This window comes from Callorhinchus milii, unplaced genomic scaffold, assembly GCF_018977255.1.
Source record: "Callorhinchus milii isolate IMCB2004 unplaced genomic scaffold, IMCB_Cmil_1.0 Scaffold1, whole genome shotgun sequence".
Taxonomy (NCBI): Eukaryota; Metazoa; Chordata; class Chondrichthyes; order Chimaeriformes; family Callorhinchidae; genus Callorhinchus; species Callorhinchus milii.
In genome coordinates, this window is record NW_024704742.1 from 106,572,974 (window position 1) to 106,594,846 (window position 21,873).

A 21,873-nucleotide genomic window follows, 5' to 3' on the forward strand; every position below is an offset into this window, starting at 1 on the left:
GACCTATGATAATCAGGACAAAATCCCAAAGACAATGGCCAAGTTCTTCCTCACCTCAAGTGAAATGAATCCTTCAAACCTCCAACCTGAAACTTTTTTTTGGTCAGCCAGGAGTCTGACACATTTCGAAACCCATCACTGTGCTTAAGAGTATCCAAACCAAACTGAGAATTCCATGCATCCCACCTACACATGGGAACTCCAGAGATAAGATTGTTGAACTGGAATTCACACTCTCTACCTGGAATAAGGCATCCTGCATACCTAATTCCAGAAACTATTAGGTGCAGGTTGGCAAGAGCCAAGGCTTTGTGGTCCCCTGAGTGTGCATTGTAATTCTGCTGGAGTCTAACCACATAGCTTACCATGACCTGAACCTCAGTGGATGGATCATTAAAATCAGTGATCTTTGTCCTTATCTAATACAAAATTCTCCGTACACAGCATCCATGCTTAATACTGTCCACATAGTTTGTGGAGACTAAGGTTATAAACATTTCTATGGTACTATAGGTGTCACAGGCAATCGAAAATGGTAGAATTTCCACTTTACTTGGCTACTAAATTCAGTAAAGTGAAGCATGTTTTAAATAGATGAAACCTCCATGTGAATGAAATTACAAGTTTCATTATTCATGAATAACATTTTACCAAAGGATAAAAATTGCCCTCTTGTGGCACATACAAAATAGATCGAATTGGACTAGGATTGTATAATTCTCAGTTTGATTCCAGTCTCGCGTTAGTGGGTTTGTCTGGCGCATAATTTATGTGTCGACACCTGGCTGATCTAAAGAAAGAAAGAAAGAACCAAAAATATGCAATCCAACCACAGAATACAGATTATTTTGTTACTTAACTGAAACATGTTGCATTGGGAATAAGGGAATACAGTAGTAATACTCAGTTTCAGGTAGGAGTAGAAGATTGGCCCATCTCATCTTCCTGTTTAATTTCCACTTTCAACAACAACAACTTGCATTTATATAGCGCCCTTCTCGCAAGCTACTGTCTAGGAGCTCTTATAAAAAATGTTTCAATGTGTTGCTTTCCTTCGACACATCTATCTAACAATTCTGAACCCTTTTCATTTCCCGTTATTCTCATTAAGATATAAGAAACAAATATCCCCTGGTAATAATGAGTACCTGCATTCCATACACAGATAGAAGAAAGAGAGTTGCTTTCAGTCAGATCAATTGCATTTAGATTGTGGACATCTCTTCTAACATCCAAAGTTGTCAACATTTTTATTTGACTGATCAAAACATATTTATCAGTAGTAATGTTCAAACGAGCACTGAAAAAAACACATAAAGTATTGCATTCTAAACAAGAAACATCTGTGAATGCCTTACTGAGATAAAACAGATGTGTACCTGCACTTCATACTGAAAAACAAAATCAACACTTTTGCATTACTTTCTGAAAAATGCGATGATTTTCATTCAAAGTGTCGCTCCAACTACAACACTGTAATCTAAAAACACTATTGTTATCTGAAATGGATTTTTGCAAATAAATAAAAGCAAAAGCGTACTCACCCATTGTGCTGCAAACGTTGCCTGCAGTAACACAGAAATGCTGACCAGTTCCCTGACAAAATTGGTGGTAAAATTCAAGTGCTCATAGAATTGATGAACTGCTTTTTGTTTCCCGTCAAACTATTTATTCAGGTGTCATATTCCCACACAGCAGACTGCAAGTACTTATAGTCAAGGTCATCTCAATAACCAAAAATCAAATCCAGCAAAATTGAGCAGAGTAAAGTTATTCAATTTGTGAATCTGTTACATTGTTCTTTCATCACATTATTTATTAAAGAGAATATTTCATTTGTCTTATTTAAGTCCTGTCAATAATATGTCGTTAAATCAAAAATGAGAAGCTTATATAGTAAAACACGTACATTGTCAATTCAATTTTGCCAGGCACAAATGTGGCAATAAGCAGAAAGTGGCAGTGACAGGATCATTTCAATAACATGTATTTCTTTTCCAATGAGAAACATCCACAGCAAACCACTTTACAATAAAATCACTTTGAGCATTTTTTTTCCTCTGGCAGTGATTTCTACAACAGTTGTTTGTACATTTCGATTTGATTGCCTATTTAGAGGGAGCTATGAATATTTCCATTTGACTAGTTACATTGCAAGGGTGGCTGAACAACAAAAGACATGAAGACATACATATAAATGTACAGTATTACACAAAATCTGCATCCAGGGAAACCATCATTTATATGTATCCAGGACCAACCAATAATTTGTGTTGCTTTAATAGTTTGTGCTATATGCCCAATTTAGCACTGCCTTTTGGAACACTTGCTTTTGGTCAAAGTGATCAACAAGCATGTATAGCTATTTTACCCATCCAAACTAATACTAAATAGATATTCTGGCCTGTTGCAAATTGTTCTTGCACTGATGTTTTTTTTTGCTAAGGCTTGGCTGCCTTTATGATCAGAAATGGTCCTGAGTCTATGTTTGGCAGCTGTCATTGCTCTTTTTTAAAAAAAATTATGTTTGGGAAAGATAATCCCGCTGCATTTAACGTAAAACAGAGTATCTGAATATAAAATGCAAGGATTATTATTATTATAAAGTAGGAGTTATGCAATATGGAAATTTCACAAACTGAAAGCCTTTTTTATATTTAGGAAACAAGATTGAGTGAGTAGGATTGAATTTAAATTAAAATGTCTACAAAATGGGTGAAAATTAGGAGCAAAAAGGCATTTTTCTGAATGGAGTGAAGCACAACTCAGGTTTGGGAGGATCATTAAGCCAGAATCCTTAGAGTAAAGCACGGCAAAGAGGATTTCCGGATGTCGGAAATTCTGGGAAAGGTATAACACACAGAAATTAAATTGCTGCACGTTTCAATACAGTGGAGACAGAAACGATCAATCTTCCACACTGGAACACAATATTAGCCATGGATTCATAAAACAGTTGTGAAAACACATTGGAGGAGGAAGCCTGTGCCCTCTAATTCTGCTACCTTGACCTATCTGAAATATTATCCTGATCTTACTCTCTCATCCCAATGCAAGTTAAGCTTCTTTCTTATAACACATGTGTCCAAACAGTTTTGTTCATTGTTTTTAGCTCCAGGACATGAAACAAAGGGTTTCCTTTGCCCTATATAAGTGCAAGTTGTTGTTGTTGGGACTTGGACATCTGGAACATCAAGGTTCCTGACACATCACAAGCTGCCCTGCGTAGGTCCTTATCCAAATAGTTTACGACAAGAAGCTGCTGGAAGGCATTACCTGAAGTCCGAGTTTGTGAACACACGTTCATAAATCCAGGGATTGATATCCACCTTGATTGGTCTGCAGTAAATTGGTGGAGCCATCACTCCATGGGCAGGGGGATTATTGTTGTGTGTCAGTGTTGGTTATTTGCTAGCACTCTGACTCTAAGACAACAGCCCTACCTCAGGACTTTGAACACACAAGTTTAGGCTGACACTCCAGTGCAATACTGTGTTGTTGGAGGTGCCGTGATTTGGATGAGGTATTAAAACTGAGGTCTTGCTTCCTGTTCAGGCAGATGTTAAAGACCCTATAGCACTAGTCAAAAAGAGAAGGGAATTTCTCCCGGTGTCCTGGCCAACAACATCCCAAATAATATTGGTCACTTGGTTTATGGGCTGTTTGTGGGATATTGCTATGTGTAACTTTGGCTGCCGTGTTCACCAACAAATAGTCACTGCACTTTACAGTAAATCCTTTGAAAAGCCTTGAGACATTCTCCCAATGAGAAGGCGACTATATCAATTGCAAGATTAATACTCTGACATGAAGCAGCAGAAATATGTTTCGAGGTGGCGAAGGCTGACTATCTCATTTAGCAAATTAACTTTTGACAACAATAATTTGCATTTCTGAAGCGTGCTTCAGGTGGGGTAGTGTCTCGGAACGCTGGACAATGGCAGATGTGGCAGATGTGGACAATTGTGGAGTCCTGTAGCTCAGTGGTTAGAGCACTCGCTTTGCAAGTGAGAGACCTGAGTTCAATTCCAGGTCAGGGCGAAACCTTGGGCAAGTTTCCTTACTCCACACACCTAATAATAATCCCTCCAAAAAACCTAAAACAATAATTAAATTGGTCATTTTCAATCTACGACTGTTTGTGGGACATTGCTGTGCGCAATTGGCTGCCGCGTTCGCCCACAAAAAAAATACAGTCAATTCACTTTACAGTGTGTTCTGTGAAGCGCTTTGGGACGTCCTCCTGACGTGAAAAGCGCTATATCAAATGCAAGGATTATTATTATTATTATTATTATTATAGATGAGCCGGGGCAGGGGGTGGGGGTGGTGGGCGAGAGAGGGGAGGGATTTGACCCATACGAGGTTAGGCAAAGTGGGGGCAAGGCACCTGGCTAACCGAGACAGCAGACAGTGTGTAGAAAGTGTATGTGAGAGGACGGGGGGTGGGGGGGGAAAGGGGGAAATCAAGAACTACAAATCCCACAGAGCAGAGCAGCCAGAATCAGGCCAACCTCGGGGGGGAGGGGAGTTACTGCACCGCACCGGCCCTGCGTGTGTGAGGGGGAGTGACTGCACTGCACTGCACAGGCCCTGTGTGTGAGTGAGTGAGTGATTGTGAGTGAGTGAGTGAGTGTGAGGCTCCTAACAGCCAGAAGCCGAAGGAAATTAAAGATGTCGCTGGCTGCAGGGCGGCCTCTCACTCGCTGTAAGTTCACTCTGTTATTTGATCACTGCGACCTTCACAAACAAAATGGTTGAGTGTTTACTCTGGACACTGACTGACAGACAGACAGACAGACAGACCGAGTGAGTGGCTGAGGGAGTGACTGAGTGACTGACTGACTGACGGAGTGACTGAGTGAGTGAGTGACTGACTGACGGAGTAACTGAGTGAGTGAGTGACTGAGTGACTGACTGACTGACTGACTGACTGAGTGAGTGAATGACTGAGTGAGTGAGTGAGTGAGTGAGTGACTGACTGACTGACTGACTGACTGAGTGAGTGAGTGAGTGACTGACTGACGGAGTGACGGAGTGACTGAGTGAGTGACTGACTGACTGACTGACTGACTGAGTGAGTGAGTGAGTGACTGACTGACGGAGTGACTGAGTGAGTGACTGACTGACGGAGTGACTGACTGACTGACTGACTGACTGAGTGAGTGAGTGAGTGAGTGAGTGACTGAGTGAGTGAGTGACTGACTGACGGAGTGACTGAGTGAGTGACTGACTGACGGAGTGACTGACTGACTGACTGACTGAGTGAGTGAGTGACTGAGTGAGTGAGTGACTGACTGACTGAGTGAGTGAGTGAGTGACTGAGTGAGTGAGTGACTGACGGAGTGAGTGAGTGAGTGAGTGACTGAGTGAGTGATTGACTGACCGACTGACTGAGTGAGTGACTGAGTGACTGAGAGACAGACCGAGGTGTCGCCGCTGTCACACGGGGTGGGGGGGGGGGGTGGGGGGCGAGAGACTGAGCCCCGGACCCGGGTCCAGCTGCTGCCCTCAATGTCCTTAAAGGGAAGGGGCTGCGCTGGGTGTGCTTTAGCCGACACCTGTGATGTGAGCACCATCTATTGGAGACTGCTGCTAGTCCGGCTCGGACCTCTCCACCCGTTAGGGCTTCGGCTTACAGCAGGAGCTGAGTGGAGGAATTCCACGTCCCAGTAACTGTTCTGCCCTTCCAACTCCTGTCAATGAGCCGAGCTGGCCGTGCTCCAGACTAATCTATCTCAGGAACTGGACTACCGAGACCACCAGTAGAGGCCCTTCAGTGCAAAGGAGACCTCGCTTACCACCGCCCCCCCACCCACCACCACCTGGAACATTGTAATAATAATATAGCGCTTTTCGCATCTTCTCGCGTCTCAAAGTGCTTCAAAGAATATACTGTGAAGTGAATTGACTGTATACTTGTGGGCGAAACGCGGCAGCCCATTGCGCACAGCAGTGTCCCCCAAACAGTCGTGGATTGAAGTGACCAATTTTATTATTGTTCGTTTTCTTGAGGGATTATTATCAGGCGTGTGGAGTAAGGAAACTTATCCATGGTTTCGCCCTGCTGGGAATCAACAATAGTCGAATGTTAGATGATAATAATAATGCTGGTATTTGATATAGCGTCTTCTCACGTCTTCAAGATTTCTCAAAGTGCTTCACAGAATATACTGTAAAGTGAATTGACTGTATTTTGTGGGCAAAACGATAGGCACTAGTTGGTCATTAATTCAGGTTCGGGTACAGTCATTTACACTTACATTGTTCTTTCATTAGAACAATTCCCCCTTCCAATAAAAAGCCTTGCATAAATAAAGTAGGATATATGTTGGGACTGCTGCTGTATACAAAATAAACCACTTATGTCACAGCTTTTATCTCATATATAAATCTCTGCCCCTTGACCATCTGTATAATGTACACAGACTGACGTTTCTGGTTATCGGCAATGAACCATCACTCCCTAAATTCACAGCGATTATGCAGCACAGACATAAATCTTTCATTGTGAGTGTCATCACTCAACTGTACACATCTCATTGACACCCATTGTTGACAACACAACGATGTAGCAACAGAATAAAACTGTCACAATCCCCACCGGGATGCGTTGAGTTCATTCACGTAATCCGGCCTCGTGATTCAGGTGAGAGTTATAAATAATAATATGTAATAATCCTTAGATTTGCTATAGCGCCTTTCGTATCAGGGGGACATCTCAAAGCGTTTCACAGCACACACTGTAAAGTACAGTTACTGCGTGTATTTTGTAGGCTAAACAGCAAACAGTTTGCGCACAGCAATGACCCAGAAACAGCCATGAAGTGAATGATTAATTTTTTTATTTGGGAATTGTTGTTAGGAGTAGAAAAAACTTGCTTCCCTTTTTGAATAGTGCCATTCAACATCGTACTTGAACAGGCACTCAGGCCTCAGTTATCGTCTCATCAGGAGGATGTCGCCTCTGGCAATGCAGCACATTCCCAGCACCTCATTGGATTGTGAGCCCTGACAACATTGGGTCAAAGTCCTGATGCGGGGCTTGAATCCATAACCTTCTGGCTCAGAGGCAAGAGTCCTACCAATTCAGTCATGCTGACACATCCTATAAAAGTGCCTGGATAACTGCATGTAGGGGCAGACACAGGATTTTTGAAGTACCTTTGAAAATATATATATTTTGAAGATGGGAGGGGTGGTGGGCTAAAGCAGAATAGGAACGGGACTAAATGGAGGGGGAATTCAGGTTAAGTCAGATTGGGAACCAGTAGGAATTGGGATATTTTTAATATGCCTTTAATTATTTGTGGAGGCAGTTAGCATATTGTTGAGAAGTTAATAAGTAATAATAATGATCCTTGCATTTGATATAGTGCTTTTCACGTCTTCGAGACGTCTCAAAGTGCTTCACAAAATATACTGTAAAGTGAATTGACTGTATCTTTTGTCGGTGAAACGTGCCAGCTAATTGCGCACAGCAGTGTCCCACAAACAGTCGTGAATTGAGTGAACACATTTTTTTAAGGGATTATTGCCCCCGGAAAAGCAATCTGCAGTCAACTAACAACCAGGTTCCTCCTTACTGCTAGGTAAACAGAGTAGGAAGCGTGCTTAACATTTCGACCTGCCGGAAAATCATACCCAGGTCCTCTCGCTTGCGAGGCGAGCGCTCTAACCACTAAGCTACAGTACTTTGCTTTGCAATAAATGCTGATACTGTATAAATTATTTCTGTAAATTTTTATATTTTTATTTCCAGGAACACAGTAGATGGTTTGAATAATAAATGAATTATAAGAATAAACAACAACACATTACATTTATACAGCACTCATTGTCAATTTTAGAGCCATATTTAAAAATAAAAATAGATAGAGGCACTGTTTTTCAACCATGTCACTGAAGCATTTATAATATTAGCAACCACGCAGCTTTACCATTGTATTTTCAAGCTTGGACCGTGCTATCCAATTGGACATTAGCTTGACAACTAAATAGGCTGACTATCAATAATGCCTTGGATTACTGTGGATCTGAAGGATTTCGCTTGATGTGTCTCTTCAGTCACTTCAGCCACATAAAGGACTCCACTTTCCTCCACCAGGGAAGTTTTTTTTTTAAAAATCTGCTTTGACATTGAAATAGTGAAACTTTGGTCACAAGTCTGATACTCAGACTACTGAGTTATCCAATGTTTTCAGCGTAGCCATTAGTGAACTAGTGCTATAACTATTGTAGAATGCAGTATCAAAATTGAACTGTTTATGCTTTTTAAAAGAAAAAAAATTCCATCATGTTGATATTTGTCGATCGTTGTCAACAACCCACAGTAGTTGTGTTGAATGAATTTTAATGGCTGTATTTATTTGTTGGTAGTTTGAAAAAAATAAAGATGGCAGAGGCTGAAAACAACCCGATGAAGGGAATGATTTCCCTGTTTCACGAGATTGCAGCCAAAGGAGATGTAGCAAAGCTATCTGCGATGATGAATCATTCTGAGTCTCTCATAGATGAGATTGGCGAGAAAGGCTGGAGTGCCCTGATGTACGCTTGCAGGAATGGACATTTTGAAGTGGTCCAGTTACTTCTTGAAAAAGGGTAAAGAGGATATCTTTTCTGAACAGTTTTCATAATCACACAGAATCATTGCCAAGAGAGATTTAAGTGGTACACTGTAGCTGGGATTATAGCTTCCCATATGTGATCAGGCTTTTGTGTTATTTGGGAAATTGCTTTCATCATTTCGTAATTGAAGTCAGAAAAGCATAAACAGATTCTCTTGTAATAGCACATCTTGAGTTTCTGTTCTCACCTACAAATCCCTTCACCTCCTGGCATCTCTCCGATCTCCTCCTACCCGATCCTCTGTGCTCCCCCTCCACTCTTCTACCCCTCCAATTCACCTTATTTTATCCTCCCCCCGCACGATCTTCCCTGCTTGGTGTCACTATCAAGCATTCAGAGACAGTATACTACATGAAGGGAGCTATATAAATGCAAGTTGGTGGTGGTGGTGCAATATTACTTTGGGGAACCAGGTTTTACCGTTAGCATTTCATAGTGTGTGCATTACATAGTAACAACAGTTTCAGCTATTAACCAATGCAAGAATTATTATTATAACAACTGAATGTCTTTGTTACAGTGAGATAGTGAACAGTGAGCTCCATACAGTATTCCAGATGTGCCCTCACCAAAGCCAAACACAATTTTAAAATAAATTTTCCACTGTCACATCAATCCTTGTCATACATCTCAAAAATATTTACATTTTCTACTATGTGGGTACAATGTACCAATGGTTTTAATGGCCCCAGTCTACGAAAACATTTACATTCAGCCACTATACTTTCTTCTGCCAAACCTTTACGCAATCCACTGCTTTAAACTGCATCTGTCATCTCTCTGCCTACACACTCATCCTCACCAGACATTTCTGAATTTGTACGCATTGATTCTCATTGTTGCCATTTGGTAATAATTTAAGCCGTCATTCCAGTCGCGACTCGTCAGATGAGGCAAGTGAGGCCTCCCTAGAATTCCCAGGCCTCTCAGCGGGAGCAAGGCCAGGAGGCAAAATGCCAAGACATTGTGTGTGCGCATATTACGATTACCTTGGTAACAAAATAGCTTGGTCAGGCAAACTCAGATTGCCTAAGGAAGTGTGCCTCACCTGTCAAAAAGCTCACCAGCCGCCACTACATTACTTTGACAGTGTTCCAGTCTCCAATAATAGTGGTTCCATACTTTAGTTTTACCATTCCAATATTTATAATATTTATAAATAATAGTGGTTTCAGTATTGACTCCCGTGTACATCACTAACAACTGACTCTCTGTCAAATACCTCTCCACTCACCATTATCCCATTGTAATGCTATTATACCTAACTTGACATGAAGTTCAATTGGTGCTCTGCTGCTTTTGCAGTACACAAAACCACACCATTGTCCTGTGGCAGCAATTGATTTAATATGTCCACACATGTTTCCAAAGGAGAGTTTGCTTTTGTTAATAACTCTACAACAATTAATAATAATAATTTAAAACTGGCTCATGTCAGCATTTTTATTGCACAGATACATCAGTTCTATTGCACACTAACATGTATGGAATTTATAGCCATACTTAGGAGCATTGCATGGGCTGCATCAGTGTCCCAGAATCATGAGAGGTGCATTATGGAGGGAGTTGCACATGGTTTCTTATTTAGTCGGTGATTCAACCTATATCTGTTATACCAGAGCAGTGCAGTGTTACAGTGAAGAGCTGCTGAATGGGTAATTGAAATCTGTTTCACTTAGTGCTGAAATAATGGCCTTTTTACATTGCATTTTATGGCCTGACATATTTGAATATGAATAAGGGGATTTGACATTGCATTTTCTTATCTTAATTTTAATGCAGTCTTGTTATATGCATTTTATCAGAACTTATTTGAGTCCTCATTATGTTTTCCAGTGCAGTGTCATTTTTCAATAGGAGTGAAATAAATTCTCATCCTGTCACTACTGGCTCCTCTGCTCTCCAAGGCATATGACTATATGAAATTTATGCATTCAGTAATGTGTTGTAAAGTAGAAATACCTTTTAAAAAATGCTCTATTTTGATTCAATTTATTCTCAGGCAAAATGTGCAAAATGTGGGTCTGATGGTAAAAATTCAATTATATATAGGTACTTTTCTTGACTTTTGATGGTTTGCTCAGGTGTCTTCAATGTTCATTTGAGGGACACAAAACAAATCGACATCCCACCTCACACGATTACCTATTACAAAGTGACTCTCAGGGACTGGAGAGAGAATCATGCAGTATGAAAGGGCACCAATGTGAAAGGGCGTCAGTGTGAAAAGGCAGTAGTGTGGAAAGTCACATTTATTAATGTGATCAAAAACTTGCAGCAATGTTTTTTATTTAAGGTTCTGATTTTGTCATATTACCGAACTTCCAATCCAGTGTTTGTATAATCTTTCTGAGTCTTTTGTTCTCCAGAAAATAGTTTTTGAAAAAGTTACAAACTCTTGTGATTCAGAAGAGACGTATGATTAAAAGGTTCCACCTACTTTCTCAGGCTGCCAGCAAGCTATCCACCCTCAATACCGACCTACCATACGACAGCAACTTGTTGCTTACAATGTAATTTATTAAAAGATCTTTGGTCAAGTATGTACTGCACAGAAGACAACCCAAGGTGAAACTGTTTAGTCTTTAGCTTTCTCATTGAAATGTTTAGACTTTGGTTTGGAGTCAATAATGATAATAATAATAATAATCCTTGCATTTGGTAGAGTTCCTTATCACATCATCGAGACGTCTCAAAGAGCTTCACGGGATATACTTGTAACCATTTTGTTGCTACGACCGAGCCTGGGTGACACATAATTGGAGCGACCATGTGTATTTGTAGTTGAATATTCCACCCTTCGGATGAGATGTTAAACCAAGATCCCATCTGCCTGTTCAGGTGAACGTTGAAGATCCTCGTGCACAAATCGAAAAGAGAAGGGGATCTCTCCCATTGTCCCAGCCAATAAATTCCCCAAATAAAATTGATCACTCACTCCATTGGGACATTGCTGTGTGCAACTAACTGGCTACTGTGTTTGCCTACAAAATACACAGTCAATCCACTTGACAGTATATCCTGTGAAGCTCTCTGAGACGTCTCGACAAGGCGATAAGTCGTTATATTAAATGCAAGGATTATTATTATTCATGGTTTCAACAGCTTAGAGTTTGAGTCCTGTCGAAACACCATTTGTGCTCTTAATTCTTGTCTTTTTCTAGCTGTGACAGCTCAATTTCAAATAATTCAGGTCAAACTGCACTGGACATTGCCAAATTCTGGGGACACAACCACATCGTCGATTTGTTGTTGAATGCTTCAGGTGGTCCGGAAGAGTTTCACAATTTCTTCAACAGAACCTTCCTGAACCGGTTGAGTGAGAAGAGAACCGATTCAGAATGGTTAAAGGCCAAGGAGACTCATTCAGCCACAGTTTACATTCTGTTTTCCAACTTAAACCCTCTGGTTACTTCAAGCCAGCTTGGGGAATCCACAAAGAGAGGCATTTGCCTCTGCAGAGTGCGACATGAAGAGGTGGAGAAATTCTTGGTCAAAATGGAAGCTACTCCGATTTTTCTTGGAACTGAGCTGCAGACGAGCAACATTAAGTCTTGTACAAAATCTGTGTCAGACAGTAATATGGAAATCGATGACGGACTCGTTGCTTGGTTTGCAATCAACGTGGATAATGCTGTTGCAGAACACTTTCATAGCAAACACCCAGACTGTTTTTTTCTCCAGCCTCTCATGCCACGTCTGTTGGAGCTAAACACAGAGGAAGCTGGTGAGTACAAGACCAGTTGGACACTGCACTGCAGGCCTGGGCCTAACTAGCAATGTGAGCAAGGTTAATCGCAGAAAGAATTAAACAAGAGGTTAGAAAAAAAATCTTTCCACAGAATGTGGAATTCTCTACCACAAATCGTTGTTCAAGCAGAGCGAATTGATTATTTTAAACAGGAGTTAGAAACAAAGGGGATATTACACAGAGGATACAGTTCAAGATCCTGGTCCTCACTTTCAAAGCCCTCCACAGTCTTGCTCCTCCCTACCTCTCCGACCTCCTAGCCCCTACCACCCTGTTCGCTCCCTCCGCCTCATCGGGCTCCGGCCTGCTTTACCTCCCCCGCCTTGCTCGCCCCACTATTGGCGGGCGGGCCTTCTGCCACTCTGCACCCACCCTCTGGAACTCCATCCCGCAGTCCCTCCATCTCGCCCCCTCCCTCGCCACCTTCAAGACCCACCTCAAGTCCCTCCTCTTCGACTGTGCTTTCAATCTCCCTGCTTTCACCCCACCACCCCAACCCTCAGCTCAGGTCCGTAACTCTGTCCAGCATCTTGGGACGTCCTCCCGGCATGAAAGGCGCTATACAAATGTAATTTTGTTGTGGTTGTTATTCCTAGTCACATATGCATCCAGCTTTTTTTTAGTATGTTATAGTGCTGTGTGCAGATTGCTGCATTCAAAATGCACAGTCACTACACTTTACAGTAAAATCATGTTTCAGATGCACTTGGAGATTTGCTCTCGAAGTGAAAGGGGCGGGTTCAAATGCAAGCATTATTTATTATAATCTTTTGACCTATCATAATTGTATTTATTATTATAATAAAAAATAATAATTCCTGCATTTGATATAGCGCCTTAACATATCATTGAGATGTCTCAAAGCGTTTCAAAGATATACTGTTAAATGGATTGATTTGTGTACTTTTGGAGTGAAACACAGCAGCCAATTTGCACACAGCAATGTCCCACAAACAATCTTGGAGTGAATGATCAATTTTATTTGGGGGGATTGTTGGGCAGGACATTGGGAGAAACTTGTCTTTTCAAATAGTGCCATAAGAACAACAAATTACATTTGTACAGCCTTTCACGTCATGAGGATGTCCATAGGTGCTGGGCAGTCAGGAATCCACACCTGAGCTGGTGGTTGGGATCAGGAGGGTTGGAGGGCAGGTGGGGGGAAAGTAGGATGTGTGACTGAAGGCACATTGTATAGAATCGTAGAAATTTACAGCATAGAAACAGTCCATTCGACCCTTTGAATCTGTACCACAATTCGCCCACAAATATACGATCAATTCACTTTACAGCCTATTCTGTGAAGCGCTTTGAGACTTGAGAAGACGTGAAAAGCGCTATATCAATTGCAAGGATTATAATATATTACCAATTCTCAGAGCAGATTGTTCATTCAATCCCGCTGCCTTATTTCCACACCACATATCTGCAGAACTATTCCACATATTCATAGCTATTGTGGAAGGAATTCTTTTTTTTCATGACTTTTTATTCATGACTTAATAATAATGGCCACTTCATGCCCTTTGTTTCTGTGCTCTGAGCCCAAATGAAATATTCTGCTTGGGTCTACTTTATCCATTTCTCTCCAGGATTTTAAAACTCTGTATCGTGTTTCTTTTCAGCTATTTTTTTGAAAGTCATTGCAGTTCCACCTCTTCCATTTGTTACCATCTTTGAAGAGCAGAAAAATATAGTTTTAGAAAGAGTGAGGGTAAAATATTCATAAGCTCGGACCTTCATGGAAACATTTGACATTTATAGGTTGAAAATGAACAGTATCAGAGATTTTATGTGTCACCAATCCAATACTTCGTATAAATTATGCCCTTGTAAATTATCTTCAATCGCATAGATTTGGAGTGCCCTGTTTTAATGGTCAACTTAGTCCTGTCCAATTTGTGATTCATCGCAGTCATTATACTAATATGCTCTGCAGTCTTTATCATTGTTTGCTATGACCAGCTTCTTGCAGTTAAATGCATTTTAAAATCTGTAGCAGTGTTTGAACATCCTTCGGTAGAGCACAGGCATGGCTATGGTCTACACTAACCTGAGGTCCTCTCGACATGAAAGGCGCTTTACAAATGTAATTTGTTGTTGTTTAAGCATAGCACACCCAGGTTCCTACACTGGATTAGCTGGCCTCCTGCACTAAAGATGAATCTTGGGTCATTAGGTAACTACTTACGGAGTCCTGTAGCTGAGTGGTTAGAGCACCCACTTTGCAAGCGAGAGACCTGAGTTCAATTCCAGGCAGGGCGAAACCTTGGGCAAGTTTCCTTACTCCACACGCCTAATAATAATGCCTCCAAAACAAAAAACAATAATAAATTGGTCATTTTCAATCTACGACTGTTTGTGGGACATTGCTGTACGCAATTGGCTGCCGCGTTCGCCCACAAATATACAGTCAATTCACTTTACAATGTGTTCTGTGAAGCGCTTTGGAATGTCCTCCCGACGTGAAAAGCGCTATATCAAATGCAAGGATTATTTATATAGTCTAGGCTGACACTCCAATAGTGTGCTGGGGAAACCCTGTACTATTATTGGTTGTTAAAATGACGCCCTGTCTACCTGCGCAGGTGGACATTAAACATCCCAGGGCACTTTTGAAAAGAGAAGGGTGTTTGTCCCAGTGAAGCCAATGCTGTCCTCAATTTGGCTGCCACGTTCGCCTACAAAAAAATACACAGTTACCGGACTTTACAGAAAACCCTGTAAAGCTTTTTGAGTCATCATTAAAGGGACGATATCAAATGCCAGGATTAGTGTCCTTTTGTTATAATTCAATAGAGTGCCTTTAACAGCAAGAATGTCTCAAAAGTGCTTCACAAAGTTTCTGTAAAGTGTAGTGCCTGTACATTTGTAAACAAACGCGACAGTTAATTTGTACGCTGCAATGTTATCCATGAAGGGAATTATCATTTTTCTGGATGACTTTTTCTATTGAAGGACCCGGAAGAAATTCCCTTATCTTCTCAAATACGGGGCCTATATTAACTCTATTTCTGTAGCATTTGGGAAATTCACTCTAAACCTTGAAGTCTTTTTTCTGTGCTTCTTAAAAGAACCTACATAAAACAGGCTTCAAAATTGAGACTGTTTTTAACATTTTGTCAAATTCTGAATGCTTTGAAATCTTATATAATTAGACCCATGTGGAACTTCTCTCCATATATGTTAAAGCAAAAACCAAACGCTTTTATGTTTTAGGTGTGGTGGCTCAAGCCAGGTCTGTCCTCGCCTGGCACAGTCGGTACAAGTTCTGTCCAACCTGTGGAAGCAATACAAAAGTTGAAGAGGCTGGTTACAAGAGGACATGTTTGAAGGAGGACTGTCCCAGCCTCCAGGGGATACATAATACCTGCTATCCACGAGTAGGTACGAGAAAGCTGCACAGCAACTCAGCCACAACTCGCTCCATAATCTAACACAAAGTACATACTGCATATAGTAACAAAGTGAATAATCTTGCCTTGGTACTAATATGTCTACCATTTAATTGTGTGTTTTAATGAAACACTAACTTGTCATTTTCAGAGAAGAGTGGGATATGATATTGCCTAACTGGCGTGCTACCATGGATCCATGACTTGTCGGCTTATTTCTCCCTCTTCCACTGAATTTCGGTCATCCAGCTCCTGAGAGAGATCCTTAACACACTGAAAATAGAGCAATTTATGCAACAAAAGTATTGGTGCACTATGTGTCTTGTGCACTCAGTCACCTCCACTCCATTCTCAGCTGGTACTGACTCAGTTCTGACCTTGCTCCAATCCCCAGCCACACTTTGATCGCTAATTTTGTGAAGATCGTCTTTTTAGAAAAAATATGAACACTAAAAGGGCTCTTTTACCAGAGGATTTCGCTTATTGGCGTACAGTGCAAAGAAAAGGAAGGCTCCTTTCACAAGAACAGTACTGTTACATTCTAGCACTTCATCTCAGTCTCCACCTTCAACATCTGAATTGGCTTTGTGTTGCACAATGAGCTCAATGAATGTTTGCAGCTTTCTTTTCAAAGCTAGAATAACCAAAGAGAGAGAAAAACCTTAGCCTCAGTAATAGCAAGAACCATCTCCTTCTGCTTCAGATATGCAGAAGAACTGGCGATAAATTTAAATGTGCAGCAATCTGGTCCTGCACAAACAAATTTACTGTGAAAGTGTTCCAGAATAGTAATTTATAATAATAATAAACCTTGCATTTTTTATAGCGCCTTGTGGAGGGAGTCCTGTAGCTCAGTGTTTAGAGCACCTGAGTTCAATTCCAGGCAGGGCAAAACCTTGGGCAAGTTTCCTTACACCACACACCTAATAATAATCCCTCCAAAACCAAAAACAATAAGAAATTGGTCATTTTCAATCTACAACTGGTTGTGGGACATTGCTGTGCGCAATTGGCTGCCGCGTTCGCCTACATATATACAGTCAATTCACTTTACAGCGTGTTCTGTGAAGCGCTTTGGGACGTCTTCCCGACGTGAAAAGCGCTATATCAAATGCAAGGATTATTATTACTATTATTATCACATCTTTGAGATGTCTCCAAGCTCTTCACAGAATATACTGTAAAGTGAATTGACTGTATATTTTGTGGGCAAAACATCCTACAAGATGCACAATCTGAATTTAGAAGTCTTCGAATTCACTTACAGTATCGCCACAGTTGGGAACGTGCCTTTGGGTAGTTAAAGGCATGAATAAGCTATTGGAAGACCATAGTCCATTGCTTTCTATTTCCGTTTGTTATGTGCCATAACACCTGTAGAGGGACCATGTGTATAAAATTGGACCATCCCAAGGCTGTCTTCCTACTCTCTCTGGTCACATTTTTTATATTGTTAGACAAAAGGCAGATTAGGTACTCATAAACTGTTGAACATTATGTTTGATGTATTAATCTGGATTTATAAATTAACAACAGCCATCACCTACCAGTATTTATCAATGTTAACCAATGAATGGACTTAATAACATTGTAAAAGGGGACTTTAATGTTCTGCAGATCCAGTTGTAATAATGCTAGTCATTCATCCTGATGGAGATAAGTGCCTTCTAGGAAGACAGAAACGCTATCCTCCTGGACTGTTCTCCTGTCTGGCAGGATTTATTGAACCAGGTAAGACATAGTTTAGTCATGGTTTGAGAGAAATCAATATTATTATTTTAGGATGACTTTATGAAAGCAATATGGGATAATAAACCTGTGAAAAATGATACTATTGACTTTTTGGTCTGGTCTGGTACATTGATGCAGTTCTACTGTATTGGGACTGGACCTTTCAGAACCACTCAGATCTAGGCTAATCAGATCAAGTACAATTCAGTTATATAGCCAATATGTGTTGTAATTTTTTTAAATTGGAAATTGCCTTAATTCTGAGTTTTTTTTAATATGGCCTTTTATATTTGTGAATGATACTCTCATGGAAACTCAACACATATGCTCTAATTCTATCACTGATCTCCAAATCTCTATTAAAATACAAGTAGGCTTAATATTAAAGTCTCCACACAACACATTTCTAATCACATTATTCAGGCTGGTTGGTGCAGAGGGACACAGATTGGTAAATGTTAAATTTATTAAACTAATTTAACAGGCACAGGCAGAAATCACGGAAGAAGAGATCCTTTATAACATTTTTGCAAAGCACTTTCAAGTCCTATATTTCACCAGGTGAGACTATAGAAGACGCTGTTCGGAGAGAGGTAGCGGAAGAAAGTGGCATCAGAGTTGGGCATGTTCAATATTTCTCCTGCCAGCCCTGGCCTATGCCTTCTTCACTCATGATTGGCTGTTTTGCTGTTGCTGTGTCAGCAGAGATTTCTGTAGATGAGAAGGAAATTGAAGAGGCTCACTGGTTCACTCGGTTCCAGGTACAGTCGAGATGTTCTTACACTCTTAGACTGCTGCTCGTGCATCTTTCCTGTGCTGTTCTCTTAGTCCTGATTATTCCAATTATACTTTGTGGTTTGAGGAAGGACAAGTCAGCTGCTTCCAACCGCCCATGTCCAACCTGTTGCACTATTGTAAATGTTTGCCTCTCAATTTAATCTCTAAGGAAGAGAAATACTCACAAGTCAAGCTGCCATGGCCAATTGTGGAAATATTTGCCAATTGTGGAAAAATTGTAGGGAAATTTGACAAATTTTGCAGAAAATTGCCGAGGTGGGGGATGTAAGTTGGTGCTATTGAGAGGTATATTTTACTGCCAACCTACATTTTTTGAAATGGGTTTGACTTGGGTTTTGTGAATGCTACAGCGAGTTCAGTTTACACGTATGACATATAACTCTCAATTTGAACATAGAAAAGTTGAGTGGGTGTTTATTTTTATCTGCATCCTAATGTTTTTCCAGATTCAATACGTTGTGTCAAATGAGTTGTGCATTTTATATTTTAGAACAACAACAGCAACATGTATTTATGTACCGGGGGAGTGGGACTGATTGGGGAACTCTTCCAAAGAGCCCGCACAGATACGATGGGCCGAATGGCCTCCTTCTGTGCTGTAACATTCTATGATTGATTCTTTCACGTAGGATACCATCTCGGAACACTTACCAATACTGGGTTTGGACCTCGAGTAGGGCAGAAGGGAGAACGGGAAGTATGAATCTAACTTGGTAAATTGGAACCACAACAGAACCCCAATAACATTGCAGCCTTCAGTAGAACTCCGTTATAACACCAGGGTTGGGATGCATATAATCAATCACATAACCAATTGCATCACTACGCTTGTATGCAGAAAACTTCAGGGATGTCAAGTCACCATCAATGTCACAAGTGACATCATGAGCCAGAAATCAGTCAACTTTAGTGAGCAGGAAGCCAGACACATGTCCACATGGACACCCATCTTGTAAGCAAAGCTGGGTGAAGGGTGCTATATAAATGCAAGTTGTTGTTGTCGTAACAGCGGTTTTATGACAAGCTTCTACAATAGCTCTTAATTGTTTTCAGAGATATTAGAAATAGAATTGAATTTGTGACAACTGGAATATTCCATCTCTATGTTTGTTTTGCTATTTTGAAAATATCAATGCTAAATATTTTAATGAATATTTTCCATAAAACCTTTAATCACTTCAGTGATAAACAAATGATTTTTTTTTATCACAGGTCACTGCTGTCCTCAATAAGCAAGATTATTCGTTCCTTCTGCCTCCCAGTCAAGCGATTTCACACCAGCTGATAAAACACTGGGTTAGAAGAAATGCAAATCTCTGAAATTCCATCTGTGATGATTGTCATATTCCTGATGAACAACTGAATCCAAGTCACAACTGCTGATCCCACCACAAAATTCCCACCAAAAAAGATTAGCCAGTACTTCCAGAATGAAACCTACCTTTAACAGTACACTGACTGGCTTAAAAGACAGATCTGATTTACTTAATTTGCCTGTCATGTTAATAATGTTAATAAATACTGATAGTTTTAGAGTGCACCTTAATTTTAAAATACTGTCTATATGGAAAAACCTTTTAATGTTCAATTAAATTAATTGGGATGTTGATAATAAGAATCCTTGCATTTGTTAATAATAATAATAATAATAAGAAGAAGAAGAATTCTTGCAATCCATAGCGCCTTATCACGTCTTCGAGACGTCTCAAAGCACTTCACAGAATATACTGTTAAGTGAATTGACTGTGTATTTTGTGGGTGAAAATGATACAGGAGTACTGTTGTTTCAACTGAATTGTGACAAATTGATGTATAAGTTTCTGTTGTGAAGGTGGTTTATTGAAGGTGCTTTCCTCAAGTATTGCGCCGTTTAGGTGTTTAACTTTGATGCTCTGTTTCTGGAGGTGTTTGCCAGCGGTTCTGTTGCAGCTCTTTTCCGGTTTGCTATTTTCAATTTGTTGCAAATACCAGGCTGTAACAAAGTGGCTTAAATCTGTTTTGACCTCCTCCAACAACTATCACAAGGGGTTAGGTTGGAGAACAATGAGGAAGCATCGGAGAGTTTAAATTCAACACTGCAAAGATGTGCTCCTTATACCAAACTCACTCGGTGTATTGAAAATCTTGTATCCTTTATGGGGAATGTAGCAATCTTGTTACAAGTCCTTTGAAAATATCAGCTGTGAAAAAGTAATCTCATCACATCACAAGTCAAATGCAATAAAATAGAAATCATTTTGGGATTTTAACAGAAATGATTTGATTAAAAAGCATTCTTTTCAGGGAACGTGTTGTCGTTATGTACTCTGTATATTGCACTCTATTATAGTACTGAAAATATATGATTCTTCCTTGGATCAGTAACTCATTGTTAATAGGCCGTAAGTTTAATAAAACTATAAAATATGTATTGAGTTGAAAAGTTTTCAAACTTCCTTCAGTTGACATAAGCTGCACATGCAAACCTTTTTTTATCCAGCTTCAGCAGTATCAATTGAATTGATGTCTGATTAAAATGTTCTTTGGATTATTGTCTATTCGCTCAGCGTACTTTAGGTCCCCTGAACTTCCCAGAGTCTCTCCACTTTCCCCCCCTAATTACAAAATGCTCCTTTTGCCCGCACCTTTCGGTCATTTTCCCTCCCTTCCCCAACTCCCGCATTCAGCTCACGTTCCCAGTCAGCTTGGTGAAGTGCTTTGTAAGGCGTTATATAAATGTGAATTGTTATTTGTTATTTTCTCTCCCCAGTGTTGAGAAGATGAGAGTTTGTTATTTTCTTTTGGTTAGGTGGGTATCTGACACAAATGGAAACCTAACACCATGCTTTAAGGGTATCCAAACAATGGAGAATTCTGCAAATTCATGCCACCTCAGCATGGAAATTTCCCTGTGTCTGGAATGGAGTGTGCACTGTCTCCCCACAGAAATTCACTCTACTTTCAAACAGCGAGTTTGGATCTGGAATGCATTGCCTGAAAGGGCGGTTGGTGGAAGACGATTTGATAACAACTTTCAAGAGAAAAGAATATAGTTATTTGGGGTGGATAAATTTGCAGGGCTACGGGGAGAGAGCGGGTGAGTAGGATTCATTTGGACACCTTTCAAAGAGCCGGCATGGACACGATGGGCTGAATAGCCTCCTTCTGTGCTGTATGATTCTACGATACTATGAATTTTGTATTGTATACTTAGCTAATTCTGGAAGGTATTAGGTGAAGGTTGGAAAGAGCCAAGGCTTGGAGGGAACAGAGAGTGCGTTGTGGTACTTCTGTAAATTAAACCAAGCAAAAACTTGGAAAACAACTTACAGAAAACTAGGCTTCAAAATTAAGACTAAGAAATTTGCCAAATTCTGTAAGTTTTGAAATGGAAAGAAAATAGAGACCCAAGTGGAAGTTCTACTCCAATGTCATAAAATGTAAGGTTGTGCAGATTTGTTTGAAAAATTCTTAAATTCTGAAAGTCTTGGTTTGGAAGATATTTCTCTGCAGATCTTAAAACAATTCATGTTACTTTCCTCATTGGCTCCGCCACTGTCCGTAAAGTTGCACCCGGAGCAGTTCTATACT

At 40.4% G+C, this 21,873-nt stretch overlaps 1 protein-coding gene across 2 annotated transcripts; it reads left to right on the plus strand.

The window, feature by feature from the left end:
* Positions 1-4,517: 4,517 nt before the first annotated feature.
* Positions 4,518-20,725, plus strand: nudt12 (nudix (nucleoside diphosphate linked moiety X)-type motif 12). 2 transcript variants are annotated; one of them, XM_007893133.2, is made up of 7 exons: positions 4,518-4,708; positions 8,380-8,601; positions 11,793-12,355; positions 15,599-15,766; positions 17,392-17,505; positions 18,067-18,266; positions 19,516-20,725. In XM_007893133.2, exons 2-7 carry the CDS (start codon positions 8,396-8,398, stop codon positions 19,621-19,623), a joined length of 1,359 nt encoding a protein of 452 aa, XP_007891324.1. In that variant the 5' UTR covers positions 4,518-4,708; positions 8,380-8,395; the 3' UTR covers positions 19,624-20,725. The 2 variants fall into 2 exon arrangements, with proteins under 2 accessions (XP_007891324.1, XP_007891325.1); XM_007893134.2 differs by lacking the exon at positions 15,599-15,766.
* Positions 20,726-21,873: the final 1,148 nt, after the last annotated feature.